Raw genomic sequence first — 14,201 nt, forward strand, 5'->3', positions numbered from 1 at the left:
CCCAAGATATATTTTGCAATTACAGTAATCTGTAATACCATTTAAATAATTATATTTTAAGCAATTAATCTTTAATACCATGATATATATTGCAATTATGGTAATCTCTAATTTCATGATATATTTTATGATAAATCTCTGATCACATGATTCATCATTATTTATTAAGCATCTAATCTAGAACATAATATAACAGGACAAACAACTGTAGCAACATTATCTTTTTGTAAATTAGGCGCACCCTCCTTGATCTGGTCGTATTGATAGTTGTGAAATGGTTTTGTTTTTTTGTCCGTAATAAAAAAAATATATGCCAGCTGGCATAAGATTTTAGCATTTCTTTTGAATGTCAAATCTTGAAATTATGTCATGTATGTTATGAAGAATAATCATTGAAATTTTTTATAATAATTGGACTCAGATATTAATTTAACACAGCACATATCGATCAATGGCTGTCAACCGGACGTCAACGTAAGACCACTCAATATCTAGTCAGTAGTTGCTTGTCCCATTATATCATGTCCCAGATTTAATCTAAACTTCCATGTTACATTTAAGCACTAAAAATCTTTTAGTCTTGTGCTATATTTAGAAATTAATCCCTACTCCCATGGTCCCCAAAAGCCACCAAGGTATTTTGGATCAGCTCTCTTGTCATTGTCAGGGTATCGACACGGCACTGCAGTTTTCTCGTATTGTGCCAGTCTGTCAAGCATTTCTTTTAATTTGTCGGGATTTGTCTCGGACAAATCATCTCTCTCATTTGGATCTTTTAAAATGTTGAACAACCATACATTTTTATCGTCAGGTTTAAAACTGCTTTCCCTCGGGTCACTGAATATTGGGCAATTCATATAAGGTGGGGGTACCCAGCTACCATTTCCTGAAAAAGTAAAGCATATATATATTATATATGTATACAGGGCCACAGTGGGTAAAAGAAATTACTGTATCATTTATTGCGAGTCTATAAAATTCAATATATATAATTTGTTGGAGCACAAGCACCTGTTCACTGTATGATTTCTTGCTAACATAACTAAATCAACTTCTATCATCAAGGGTTAAACAAAATACCAGTATCCAAGATAAATCTCAAAAACATGAAAGATATTTCTTCGCACCATTCTCTTTTCTTTGGATTTTATATTTACTAAACCCTAATAATAAATACATAGAGAAAATTTTCAGAAGTGTGGTTGTATTTCCTATTCATAGGGATTATATTATCTCAATGCAATGCACCAGAATAGCACATTTGTGTATTTTTCTGTTTTTTATAAACTTTCTGTAACATGCATCAATAAATCTTATCACAACCAAATATATTATTTCTCATCAAGGCACATGAATAGAGATATAAATAAATAAAAGGCCTTAATAACTCTACTGTGATCAATAGTGTACCCTATATCTTTAAACGGTAAAAGTTAGTTTGTACTCTATGATTAGATAGGTAAACTCATGTTTGCCAAGTTCCGGATTAGATCTATATTTAAATGTAATGTTATAACACACATTTGTGACATAACCAATCAACTAATAAAAGATCAAATATATTAATAATCAATTTAAATCTATGTTTGTTTTAGTTGATAATAACTAATTAAATGTATGGGTATACAATGTAAAAGACTCATAAAGGCAGGTCCAATTTCATATGAAAATATGTAGGAGCCGTCCGATAAGCTCAATAGGTAGAGCGTTGGACTGTGAATCGGGCGAGCCAGGTTCGATTCCGGAGGGCGCAGTTCATTTTCATTGTGATTGATCATGAAATCCTTTTTACGGTCATTCGCACTGTACCTCTGCTCTGGCAGAGAAGTTACAGAAGTTTCAGTTCCTTGTGAAAGTGAAGGCAACTAGCACTGGTAAACTGCTTCACAGCTGCTCAGGAACGATTCAGTGGTTGAGTTGTGCTCTGGTAAATTCAATGTGGCTTACTGTCGTGATCTGGAGTGAAAACTACCAACACCACCAACGCCAATATGAAAATATGTGATTTTAAAATAATGGTATTATATTAAGTATTATTCATGTCTCAATCAAAAGCTCTAACCTGGGTATCCAGTTATAACTTTCCAATCGCCAACCCTAAGTGCCGCCCTCCTGGTAGTGTCGAATGTCGTGTTAGATAATGGGCGTCCCGAGGGTTTGTAGAGTGGATCTATGTTGTGTAGAATTTCCTTTCTTGGGCTTGATTTCCCTTGACTACAAAGTAAACACAATTATCTCTAATTACTCATTTTGAAATACAACTGCTTATGATAAAGTAATGAGATTGATTTTACTTTCAATGTGGCATAGTCGACATATTTTACAGATTTTATCAACAGATAAACAGCAGGCTAAAGGTTTCTTTAAAGGCCCATTATGCTTAAGAAATGCTTTTATTTCCATTTGTCAAAAACTTTTTTATTTTTGGTGTTTAAACAGTTACTAGTAAACATTGGCCAAATACTTGAAGCATATTTTGCTTTTCTTGCTTTTTAGTAATAAGAATAATTATCCTGATTTAGTATTTTGTATGGAAGTCAAAATTAATACACTTTGTTTACATTTTACTTATTTTATGACAAATAAATTTCATATTTCGATTGACTTGCATCATGTGATAAGCATCTAACATGCTTGTTAAAACATTATTTAGTACATGTAGTATTACAAAACTCTTGTTTGCCCTTTCTAAAGAAGTAGAAATTTATTTGTTTCTGAGGGAAAGTATGCCTTTAACTTACTTGATTGTATTCCATTGGTCAAAACCATCAAGAGGTTTGGTTCCATTAAGACTTCCCCTTGCCAGGTTAACTAGTGTTGGGTACCAGTCTGTTACATGTATAAGCTCAGTGGATCTTTCCCCAATCCTAGATTCATTAAGCAGCGGACTGTGAACAAATCCCACTCCATGCATCCCTCCTTCCCATAAGGAAGCTTTCCATCCCCGCAGGGGCCAGTTATTGCCCCCTTCGTGAATCTGTCCACCATTGTCTGTTTATAATGTAAGAAAAAGAAAAGTATTTTAGGTCTAGCTTATATACAGAATTTATTGTAGTTTGATTGTGTAGAAAGCTCTAAGCTTATAGACTTACTCTAATTAATTCCTGAAAACAATCGGTGCAAGTGATTTATGGTCATTTGTCTGTCACTGCTTATACTCAGAGATATGAGGAAGAAATTTGTAATTACTAGACTAGTTAGTTATCCAAGAAAGTCTGTTATGTGGATCAACCACAAAGATATGACCCAAAATATGCTAAAATTGACCAAAAACAAACAGAAAAACAAACAAAAGCATGGACTTGCCAAAACATAAATTTTGTTCTACAATTCTGAAAAAAGCTAAACAATTTAATTACAGATTTCAACAAAATAAAATACCAAAATTCTTAAAATTAATACAGACTTTAAATAAAAAACCTACCTGTGGTAAATACCAGTATAGTGTTATCCCATAATCCTTTCTTCTTCATCGCATCAGTTATTGTTCCAATAGCCTCGTCCATGCATGACACCATTCCTTTACATTAAAATAATGTGCATGTATATACAGTAAAGCCTGTGTAAAAGAACACTGCCAAAATAAAGATCATCCTTTAAAGAAAGACCACACTTTGACAAACCTTTACTGATTAACTAAATAAAAACAAAGTAACCTCCAAATACACACCACTTGTCTATAAAGTTCATGTCCAGTCTCTCTTTTGGATATAGCCTTTGGACAGTACATAATTTTATACCACAGTGAAATTTCAAAATGATATATCCAGTACTATATGAAAACTCTGGAATAAAATTAAGTATAAAATACTGAAAGGGCAATAACTATAACTATGCAAGAGAGAGTTATCGACTTATTTTTCAAATAAACTGCCCTTTGCCTAAATGAGAACTATATGAGGTCTATCAAATTATATAAAGGTTCAAGTAAATTCATGCTATACTTTGTTAGTTATACCCAATATAACAAGCAATTATCATAGTATTGCAAGCAATCCATAAGTCCCCTACCGGTAAGAGCCCAAGCAACATTCTGAAGAGCCATTGGCCATTCACTTAGGTTCCTTTTTTAAGTAAATTTGTTGAAAAAGTTCTTTAAAAATGATCACAGGAAACAGTTTTTATGTACAGACAGACGGACTGAAGGACACTCTAAAGTTATTTTTTAAACATCCCTGTTATCAAAATATAACATTTTTAAAATCCTATCATGATTGAAGTAGTTGGAGTAAAAATTACCAATTTCTCAAAAAAAAGTCTAAGTTCAAAAGGGGCATAATTCTGGAAATAGTCTTGCTAGAGTATTGAACACTCACAAATGTTGAGTGACAATAAGAAACATTTATATGAAGTTTGAAGTAGATACATTCAGAAAAAGAAGTTATTAAAAAAAACAATGTTTTTTTCATGAAAATTTTAAGTTCAAGGGAGGTAATTCTGATAAATTTTGTGCTAGAGTTGTAAACCTTGTCACATATGATGTGGTTGATGACAAGCAACTTATATTTAAAGTTTGAAGAAAATACCTTAAGAAATAAAGAACTTAATAGTGAAAAAACTTAAAAACTAGAATCAGAAATCTTGAAATTCAGTCTATTTGTTGCCATAGCAACCAGAATTTTCAACATAGGAAGATAAAAAAGGATGTGCATAATTTCCATACTGCCATCTACCCATATGTCAAGTTTCATAAACATATTTTCAGTACTTTTTGTGTTATCACTGGATCCAGGTTATGTGTAAAATTTGCCATATTTTCAGTCTATTTGTTGCCATAGCAACCAGAATTTTCAACATAGGAAGAAAAGAAAAAAACGTGCATAATCTCCATACTGCCATCTATCCATATATCAAGTTTCATAAAAATATTTTCAGTACTTTTTGCGTTATCGCGGGATCTAGGTTATGTGTAAAATTTGCCATATTTTCAGTCTATTTGTTGCCATAGCAACCAGAATTTTCAACATAGGAAGAAAAGAAAAAGACGTGCATAATCTCCATACTGCCATCTATCCATTATCAAGTTTCATTAAAATATCTTCAGTACTTTTTGCGTTATCGCGGGATCCAGTTTTGTGGACGTCCGGACTGACGGACGGACGGACGGACTGACGGATGGAGGGTAAACCTAAAGTCACCTCCGGTAAACCGGTAGGGGACTAAAAATTAAGTATGAAAATTGCGAACAGCAATAACTAAAATAAAATGAAAAAGAGGGTTATGACTGTTAGGCACAGCATTTATGCTCTATTCAATTCCATAATGGACAATTTCATGACAGATGCCTGACAGATGGAATGACAGAAAGAAGAACGGGAGAATGCTCAAACAGACAAGCCAAATCTATATCCCTCCACCTTTAACAGAAGATACATGTAATATGACAAGGTATTTAATAAAGGGGGTCATTTTAAAGCAAACCTTAATCAAGGCATAGTATTTGACTGTCTGGAACATCACTAGACAAAGTCGCACTAGCCCTGGAACTGAGCCTATAAAGAGCAACCCAAGCCAAGTGCCTGTTGCAGATTGGGTTACTTTTTAATTACATTCTAGTATCAGACTTAATTTGCAAATGTTGCACCACTCCTGAAAAAATTCCATTTATTCACTGAAGTTTAGAATGACAGATGGAAAGACAAGGGCAAATCTATATGCCCCCTGAAATAACTGAAGCATAAAAATCCTATCATATGTTTCACTGAAGAATACCCTGCAGTATAAATGGATAAATAATTGTCTTTACCTGCATAAACCCTTCTATTTCTGTCATGGATATGTTTATATGGTTTTATATATTTCTCTGGAACTTGTAATGGTGAGTGTACTGCTTGAAATGGTAGATACATAAACAGTGGCTGAAAAACATAAACAACGGCAGAAATATATAGCCAGTGGCTGAAATACATGAACATTGGCTGAAATACATCAACTGTGGCTGAAATACATAAACAATGGCAGAAATACATAAACAATGGCTGAAATACATAAACAGTGGCTGAAATACATTAACAATGGCAGAAATACATAAACAATGGCTGAAATATATAAATACACAGAAAGTGGCTTAAATACAAGAACATCGGCTGAAAAACATTAACAGACTGGGCTAAAATACATTAACATTGGGTGAAATAAACATTCTGACATAAAAGAATAATTGATAAGAGCAAAAAAAGGAAATACACATGGACACAATATCTAATTTTGGACATATTATAGAATGATGTCCTTGTTACTTTAAACTTATTTCTTTTGTTTTGTATATGGGAAATTACTGCATAGCATATTTTCTATTTGTACTTTCTTGTTACAATTACGGAAAATCTCTTAAAATTATTTTCCTTATTTCCACTGCTACCCAAATCTATTATTTATGCACATGTACTTCACTTTTGTTAAGATGCAGTCATTTTACTAGTAAAATATTACCGGTATTCATATTTGCTGTAGAATTTCTTATCAGTCGACCTTGGCCTATTGACTAAAACCTTATGTTATTTATTTACCTTGCTATCATCATGTTTCTGTATTATATCTTTGGCTCTGTTAGCAAACATGTGGGTAGAGTATGAACCATTATATTTTTGCATATCTGCAGGATCCAGGTTGTCACGTAAATCATTACCACACATCTTGTTATAACATCTATAATGTGTGTAATAGTCCTCACTGCCTGTTAAATATCCTGTAGTAACAAAATAACAGATTGTAAGAATCTTGTAGTAACAAAATAACACATTGTCAATATTCTCTAGTAACAAAATACCTATGAAAGCTTTACCACATGAAATGTCAAGTACAACAATTAAAAGCATAATTAAGTTGCTAAATAAAGATCTGCATTATAGTTTTGAAAAAAAAGTAACATGCTTAAAGTTGATAATTAACTTAAGGTTTTACCAAAATAAGAATCAAATCCTCTGCTAGTAGGTACAAAAGGTTTCTTGTAAAAGCCGACATGCCACTTGCCAACAGCATGTGTAGAGTAGCCTGCCTCCTTCATTTTCTCACTGATTAACGGGCTATCTAGAGGAACACCATTCGGAGACGCCGGCCAGATTATCCCGTGCTGGAGTCCTGTGTGTATCTAAATTATAACAGCAATAAATGGTAACATGCAAAATATATAAACTGTGAATTTTGGGAAAAAACTGCTTGTAAATCTGGTTAAGTACTATTATACAACAAAAAATATTGTTTTACAATTGATTTTAACTGAATGTTTTAAAAAAAGTAACAGTGGGTCAAAGGTCCTTTAATCCTTAGCCTGCTTACGGCATGTGTATCTACTATAATGGGCTTAGCGCAAAACGGTTGTAACTCACTTTTTTCCACAAAATAACATTTTTAACATTTTCAATGTGTTTTGTGGTTATGCATATCCTCAGTAAGTATTTTAAATGGATTCTGAAAATTAACAAGTTAAATCAATATTTGTCAAAAGGTTGTATCTCAAATTGCTCTTAATTTTCAGCGCAAAAGGGTTGTATCTCAAGTTACAACCTTTTTGCGCTGAAAATTCTGATAGTGCAATGGAAGTAAATTAGCATTCTGTTTGTCTTATTTGAATCATCACATGAAAAGGAGGATTTAAAGACAGTAGAAAAGATTTTTTGTTTTAATATATCTAAATAAACCTTAAATATTGGTAAAAAATCCAACTAAATTGTGATTTTATATTATCTTCATGAAATTCTTAAATGTATATTACACTATAGTTTAATCTCATAAATTAATTCCAATAAATGAAAATATCCACTGCCACAATCAGCAATTGTTTGATATTAAGTAAATGAAATAACTTTCAAATATATATTGAAGGACAAATGTCCATATTTCCCCCCCCCCCACCTACCTCAAAAACACAAACAGTTTATAAAATAACAAGGTGGACAGATTTAGCCCCTTATGGGTCGAAAATTAGCGCCACACTTATTTTTACAGGGCAGACAAACGTTTCCATATTTTGAAAAATAATGCAAGTACATGTAGATTTAATTCAGAATATCTTCAGTTTATGCTCATAGTAGCAAAACTTAAATTGTTGCAGGCACAAAGTCTGTTCATGGAAGGTATGTCAAGGCCACCTAGCTCAGACCCATAATGCTTCAGAAATGCTTTTATTTTTATTTCTCAAAAGCTTCTAAATTTTAGTGTTCTTATCAAGAAAGTTACTCATGGCAAATTACCTGAACAATCTTTTTCATCTTTTGCAATTTTGAAAGAAGTACAGTTACAGTGAATTAGTATTCTTTGTGGAAGTCAATACTGCCAGTGCTTTGATTACATTTTGCTACTTTTATGACAAATTATATTACATTGATCACCATTTTCTTGTTGTACAAGCATCTTACATTCTCAAAAACCATATTATTAATTTATTATTGTGAATGGCTTAGAAAACTACTATAGTATATCATAAAGGTATAATTTAAAGATAAAAGAACGGAAGGGGATATGGGACCAAATTGAAGGGAGGGAGGTGGGGGTGTAATCTCCAACTATACAGACTAAAGACACACTTTAAAATACAATGAGGAAAAACTGAGAAGGGAATGGACAAAGTGGCAGGAACCAAGACCATTGTTAAACCATTGAAGCAAATGACATACTTAAAAAGGAACAATAGAATGACACTGCCTTGAAACATGGAAATAGCAAAAACATAGCTTAAGAGTTTATAATATGAAGTCTTTTAAAAGCTTCTATCCACATACAATGTAGAATTTACCTAAAAGAAGTCCATATTAAACTCTATATCACAAATTCTGGGTAAGACCAAATTTGAAGAGGACCATGTTTAAATATTATAAACATCCAGTTTTAATTCCGTAATTAGTTTGTTATGACAATCTATGAAGTCTGTAACCCTTGACATGTTGGAACAGAAAATGATAAGTTCTTGCCACAAGTATAGATCCAGGCCAGCCTGATCACCTGTGCACTCAGTTCAGGTTCTGTACTGTAGACAGCTCAATTTTAGTTCCTGTATATTGATTGATTGATTTGATTGACTTTTCCAAATACAAAGCAGGGCAAATCCATTACAGACATTCAGCAGTTTATTTTTATAAACAAATTGTTCACTAACAGACAGACAGGGGTATGTTTTTTTTCCAACAATATTGACCATGCACTCTTCATTTGACCCGCTAGCCAGTAAATTTGGAAAACTTTTGATCTACTTTAAAATCTTAATGAATGTTTATAACACTGCATGTTTGTAACGTCGCTTTTCATTGGATAATCGTGACGTTTATATAGTTTTATATACACGGCTCACAGCTGTCGATTCATAAAAACATCAGACAATTGAAAAACCAGTGCAGACCAAGATCATCTAGCATATCCATGCCACCTAATCATCGTATGCACTGTTGGCTATTTGGTCAGTATTTATTTTGAAATTTACTTAAAAATAATCAATGATTTTTTCCAGATTGAAAAATGGACTTTGAAAAATATTTAGCACGGTAAGAGTTAAAAATGTATTAAATATTACCCTGGGTGCATTTATGAAGACAATGAGTTTAAGCACCCAGAAAGGAAGCATTTCATTGTTCTAAAAATAGCCTTATAATATCATTATTAAATAATATTTTATGTATACGAGGGTCATTGTCATACTGTAGTGTATTGAACTTTCACTGAACTCTTTACCATTATTTTCGATATAACAGCAATGCTTAACTATAGTAAATAAGATATAAATAAAGAAAGAGAAATATTTAGCTTCTTTCAGTAGGACAGAGGAAGTTTCATACAATACTGTCTCATACAGTCAATGAATTTAAGATTTTGAATTTATTGGCCCGAATTCCAGTTTTAAATTAATTCTACTACATATTTAACTAAATTTTCTTAAAATTTACACTGGCCAAAACTAATTTTCACTGGCCATTATCTATGTAGTATGTACAGAATATATACCATGGGTAACCGGCAACGTATTTGACTCAGCTAACCCCACTTCCAATATAGATTTAAAATTCAGTATTGTATTGAACAATGTTAACTATAATGATCTAATATTACTAACATACAAAGGGGAAGTGACTCATGTAATATCTACCTTTACAACCATATTATGCTGAAATTAGATGAATTGATATCTTTCTTTACCACTATGGTAAGGACCATTGTATCTCCCTTTACTACTATCTAAAGAGGAAAAACTTCCTTGATAACTACTTTAAATACCATCTAAAACATCTGCCTTTAATAACATACAAAAACGGAAGCAACTAGCCCTATACCAACATTTACAACCATATAAGGGGAAGTTACTTACTTGATAGTTGATATCCACCTTTACAACCATATAAGGGGAATTAATTTTCTTGATATCTACCTTCACAGCCATATAAAGGGGAAGTTACTTAAACCTGATAACAACCTTTGGGAAGAATTTCATATGATACCTACCTATACAACCATATAAGGGGAAGTAACTTACTTAATATCTACCTTTACAGCCATATTAAGGGAAGTAACTTACATGATATCTACCTTTACAATCATAAAAAGGGGAAGTAACTTACATGATATCTACCTTTACAACCATATAAAAGGGAAGTAACTTACTTGATCTCTACCTTTACAACCACATAAAAGGGAAGTAACTTACTTGATATCTACCTTTACAACCATATAAAAGGGAAGTAACTTACTTGATATCTACCTTTACAACCATATTAAGGGGAAGTAACTTACTTGATATCTACCTTTACAACCATATTAAGGGGAAGTAACTTACTTGATATCTACCTCTACAGCCATATTAAGGGGAAGTAACTTACTTAATATCTACCTTTACAACCATATTAAGGGAGGTAACTTACTTGATATCTACCTTTACAACCATATTAAAGGGGAGTAAGTTACTTGGTATCTACCTTTTCAACCATATATAGGGGAAGTAACTTACTTGATACCTTACTTTACAACTATATAAAGGGGAACTAACTTAATGGATATCTACATTTACAACCATATAAAAGGGAAGTAACTTACCTGATATCTACCTTTACAACCATATAAAAGGGGAAGTAACTTACTTGATATCTACCAGACAGCAGCTGGCTCCGTGTTGGTGTACATATAGGCTGTACATAATAGTTCTCAAGCCGGACTCCAGACAATGCCAATTTGTCTAAATTTGGTGTTTTTATTTCAGACCCATGGTAACCAATATCATGGAAGCCATAGTCATCAGCGACCACTAACAGAATATTTGGCTGTTTACACAAGCATATGTGTAAACACGCTGCCAGCACAATTCCAAACTTGAGCATATTCTTCTATCAATTACACACTTGTCACCTGAAAATCAAATACACAGCATATCATGTCAAATTCTGAAAATATTGGTTACCAAAAGAAATCAAATAAGTCTTATATCAATGGTCATAGGATTTTGATCTATGATAATGTCATACTGTGAATTCATATAATTTCGTGGGCATGAAATTTTGTAGTTTTGTCACAAAGAGCATTTTCTTAGGGTTCTTAAATTTGTGGACTGTTTCTCCAAAAGGTAAAATGTAAATAATGCAATGCAAAATAATTTACAGCAAACAAAAAGAAATTTCATCGGATCTTAAATTCGTGGAATGACCTATCCAGGAGAACCATAAAAATAAGTCTCCCATGAAAAACAATCATTGTGCTAAATCATAAAATAGCATTACTTAACCCATCCTTCATTATTATTATAATTATACATCAGAAAGTTTTTTTTAAATTTGATATTTGACAAAATGTCACTTCATCATACTACTCAGATTCTCGGACCATGGAGTAACCACCCCTTGGAATCTGCACTGAGACCATGTTCATCTAACACAAAATTCTGTATCTGCTACTTCATATGGTAAATGTCACCTCAATTACCTTGTACTATCATGTACATAGTAAATATAACCTTGCTAAACATTTTTGAAAAATTATTTAATTTATTCATTTTATATTTTTTTTACAAGGTCAATTAACTTCTTATACTACAGGCTTACTGAAAACTAAAGCACACTGTGGTATCAAAAAATATTTCACTAAAAATAAAACATACAATGCATATAGATAATCTATTTATACTGGTAAGACCAGATTTTAATTAACAATTCATATAATCTAAACAAACAAACAAACAAACAAACAAACACACAATCAAATACATATTTCACATTTAATTTGTCTATACTCCTTTAATTTATCAAGTACATGTAAATCTATATTTAACCCATAAAAATATAATGTGAAGAAAAAAAAACAATACTATGTACTTACTGCATGGAGTATTTTAATATGATGATTGTATCCAAGTACGTCCTTAGAATAACTGGTTCAACATCAAACAACCTTGTTATTGAAGGAGTCAATTGCTTGATATAAACCATGTGATATAAAGTGATCTACAAAATCGACAACAAAACCTTTATTGTCATACAATATACAAATATAAATAGACAATATGGCAGAAGTAGTATTTAAGCTTCTCTAATTTATTTGAGTCATGATATCTCAAAATCTGTTATATGTACGTTGTTGTTGTTTTTCTATATATTTTATGGCAAATTGCATGCATAAGGTGGTTGTATCATTTGATTCTTTTGTACTAATCTCTAACCCAAAATTTCTACAAGATTTGATAAGATAACATTTTGATACAATAAATGCATTAAACCCTAGCCCGCTAGAGGTAAGGATTCCTTGTTTCCACCCAATTCCCAGTATCGGAACACATATTATATACTGGAGTGACAACATGGCCATTTGAATCATGGCTTTGAATCTATCCAAACAACCAGTGTATCACCAAGATCAGTTGGCACATCTGTCAGGTCTGCATCCATGCTGTGTGATCATTGTCTGCACTGTTACAATTATTTGAAAATTTTCTATCAAAATGATGAATGGCTATGTCCAGATTGAAAAAATTGACAATTCTATTTAATAACATATTTAACATAATGATTATGATAAAGCTGAACATGCATGAATAACATCAACAATAACAACTCACCATAAATCAAAGAACAATCACGCCCTTAATCAGTAAGTTTGCATTATAACATTTACAAATAGATTTCTGTTGCTAAGCATAAATTTGCACAATAAATTTATTTTCCTTATGCTTCTCACATAAATTCTGATATCATATATTTGCTTTATGTTAAATATCAATAAGACATAATTTTCTTACATATATATTCTCAACTGTCACAGGCAGTAGGTTCCATTATTAAATTACAAATAGATTTCTGTTGCTAAATACGTAACTATATAATTGCACAATAAATTTATCTTCCTTTAATAACACTTGTATCATAAATGCTGTTATATAATATTATGTAACCTTAGTGCAATAGCTGGTTAACTTCTATTAAATTTAGAAGGACTTAGCTTGTTACTGCACTTAGGTGACGATTACTGAAAATCAATAAGAAATTATTTTCAAACATAATATTCTCGACAGTCACTTGATCGCAAACGATCTGTACATCTGTACTATATTATAATATATACATGTATATATAACATGATAACTGAGCCAGAATGAATGCAAAGCTCAATGAGTCCACCAATAACATATGCTACCAGAAATATGATGACATGGTATTAACTTATAATGATGATCTATAAATAGAATTCATGTGGACATTAGTCATCACTTGGCTAATACATCATTAACACCTACATGGCTACGTTGTAAATACTAAATATGACTTAAAATGGACTTTTCCATAATTTGAACAAAAACCATTTGCTATTTTTAGAGAGAATATCAAGATATGTATTGACCAATGACCGCACAGGTATCTGTAACAGTGCAGAGCAAGATCAAACAGCACAGACATTCTGAAATATCTTGGTCTTAATATAAATATGTTTAAACTAAAACTATTAACTAGAACTATATAAAAACCAACTTATAACCAATTATATAAAAGGAGACAAGGCAACAGGAGACATAAAACTGTCATCCCAGAAGATGCTCATGTGATAGAATTAATGGTTATTGAACTTAATGATTGTATAAGAAAAACAAGTTAATTATTGTGAGAAAAATAAATAAAAATTAATATTTAATCTAAAAGTGAAAACTTCCCTAAGGGCTTTTAGTTTATTTCAACTAGTTAATTGAATTCATCTATAGCTTTGTCACAGTATAAAATAGTTCTTAAATTGGGGAAAAATGT

The 14,201-nt window shown here is 31.9% G+C and overlaps 1 protein-coding gene across 1 annotated transcript; it reads right to left on the minus strand.

Annotated features, from left to right (window-relative positions):
* Positions 1-290: 290 nt before the first annotated feature.
* Positions 291-12,413, minus strand: LOC132730674 (arylsulfatase B-like). The gene is made up of 9 exons (XM_060716653.1): positions 12,289-12,413; positions 11,061-11,325; positions 6,904-7,090; positions 6,510-6,688; positions 5,747-5,858; positions 3,425-3,520; positions 2,742-2,991; positions 2,063-2,214; positions 291-886 (listed from the first exon to the last, which is right to left on the minus strand). The coding sequence occupies exons 2-9, from the start codon at positions 11,295-11,297 to the stop codon at positions 606-608; spliced, it is 1,494 nt and encodes a 497-aa protein (XP_060572636.1). The 5' UTR covers positions 11,298-11,325; positions 12,289-12,413; the 3' UTR covers positions 291-605.
* Positions 12,414-14,201: the final 1,788 nt, after the last annotated feature.

This window comes from Ruditapes philippinarum, unplaced genomic scaffold (assembly GCF_026571515.1).
Source record: "Ruditapes philippinarum isolate M1 unplaced genomic scaffold, ASM2657151v2 ctg5311_1_1_1_1, whole genome shotgun sequence".
Lineage (NCBI taxonomy): Eukaryota > Metazoa > Mollusca > Bivalvia > Venerida > Veneridae > Ruditapes > Ruditapes philippinarum.

Coding starts and splice junctions, on each gene's coding strand:
- LOC132730674 (XM_060716653.1), bottom strand. CDS start 11,297: ATGCTCAAGTTTGGAATTGTGCTGGCAGCGTGTTTACACATATGCTTG. Junction 6,689..6,903: donor AGGATTTGATTCTTATTTTG/GTAAAACCTTAA, acceptor TTGTTACTACAG/GATATTTAACAGGCAGTGAG. Junction 3,521..5,746: donor AAATAGAAGGGTTTATGCAG/GTAAAGACAATT, acceptor TTTAATGTAAAG/GAATGGTGTCATGCATGGAC.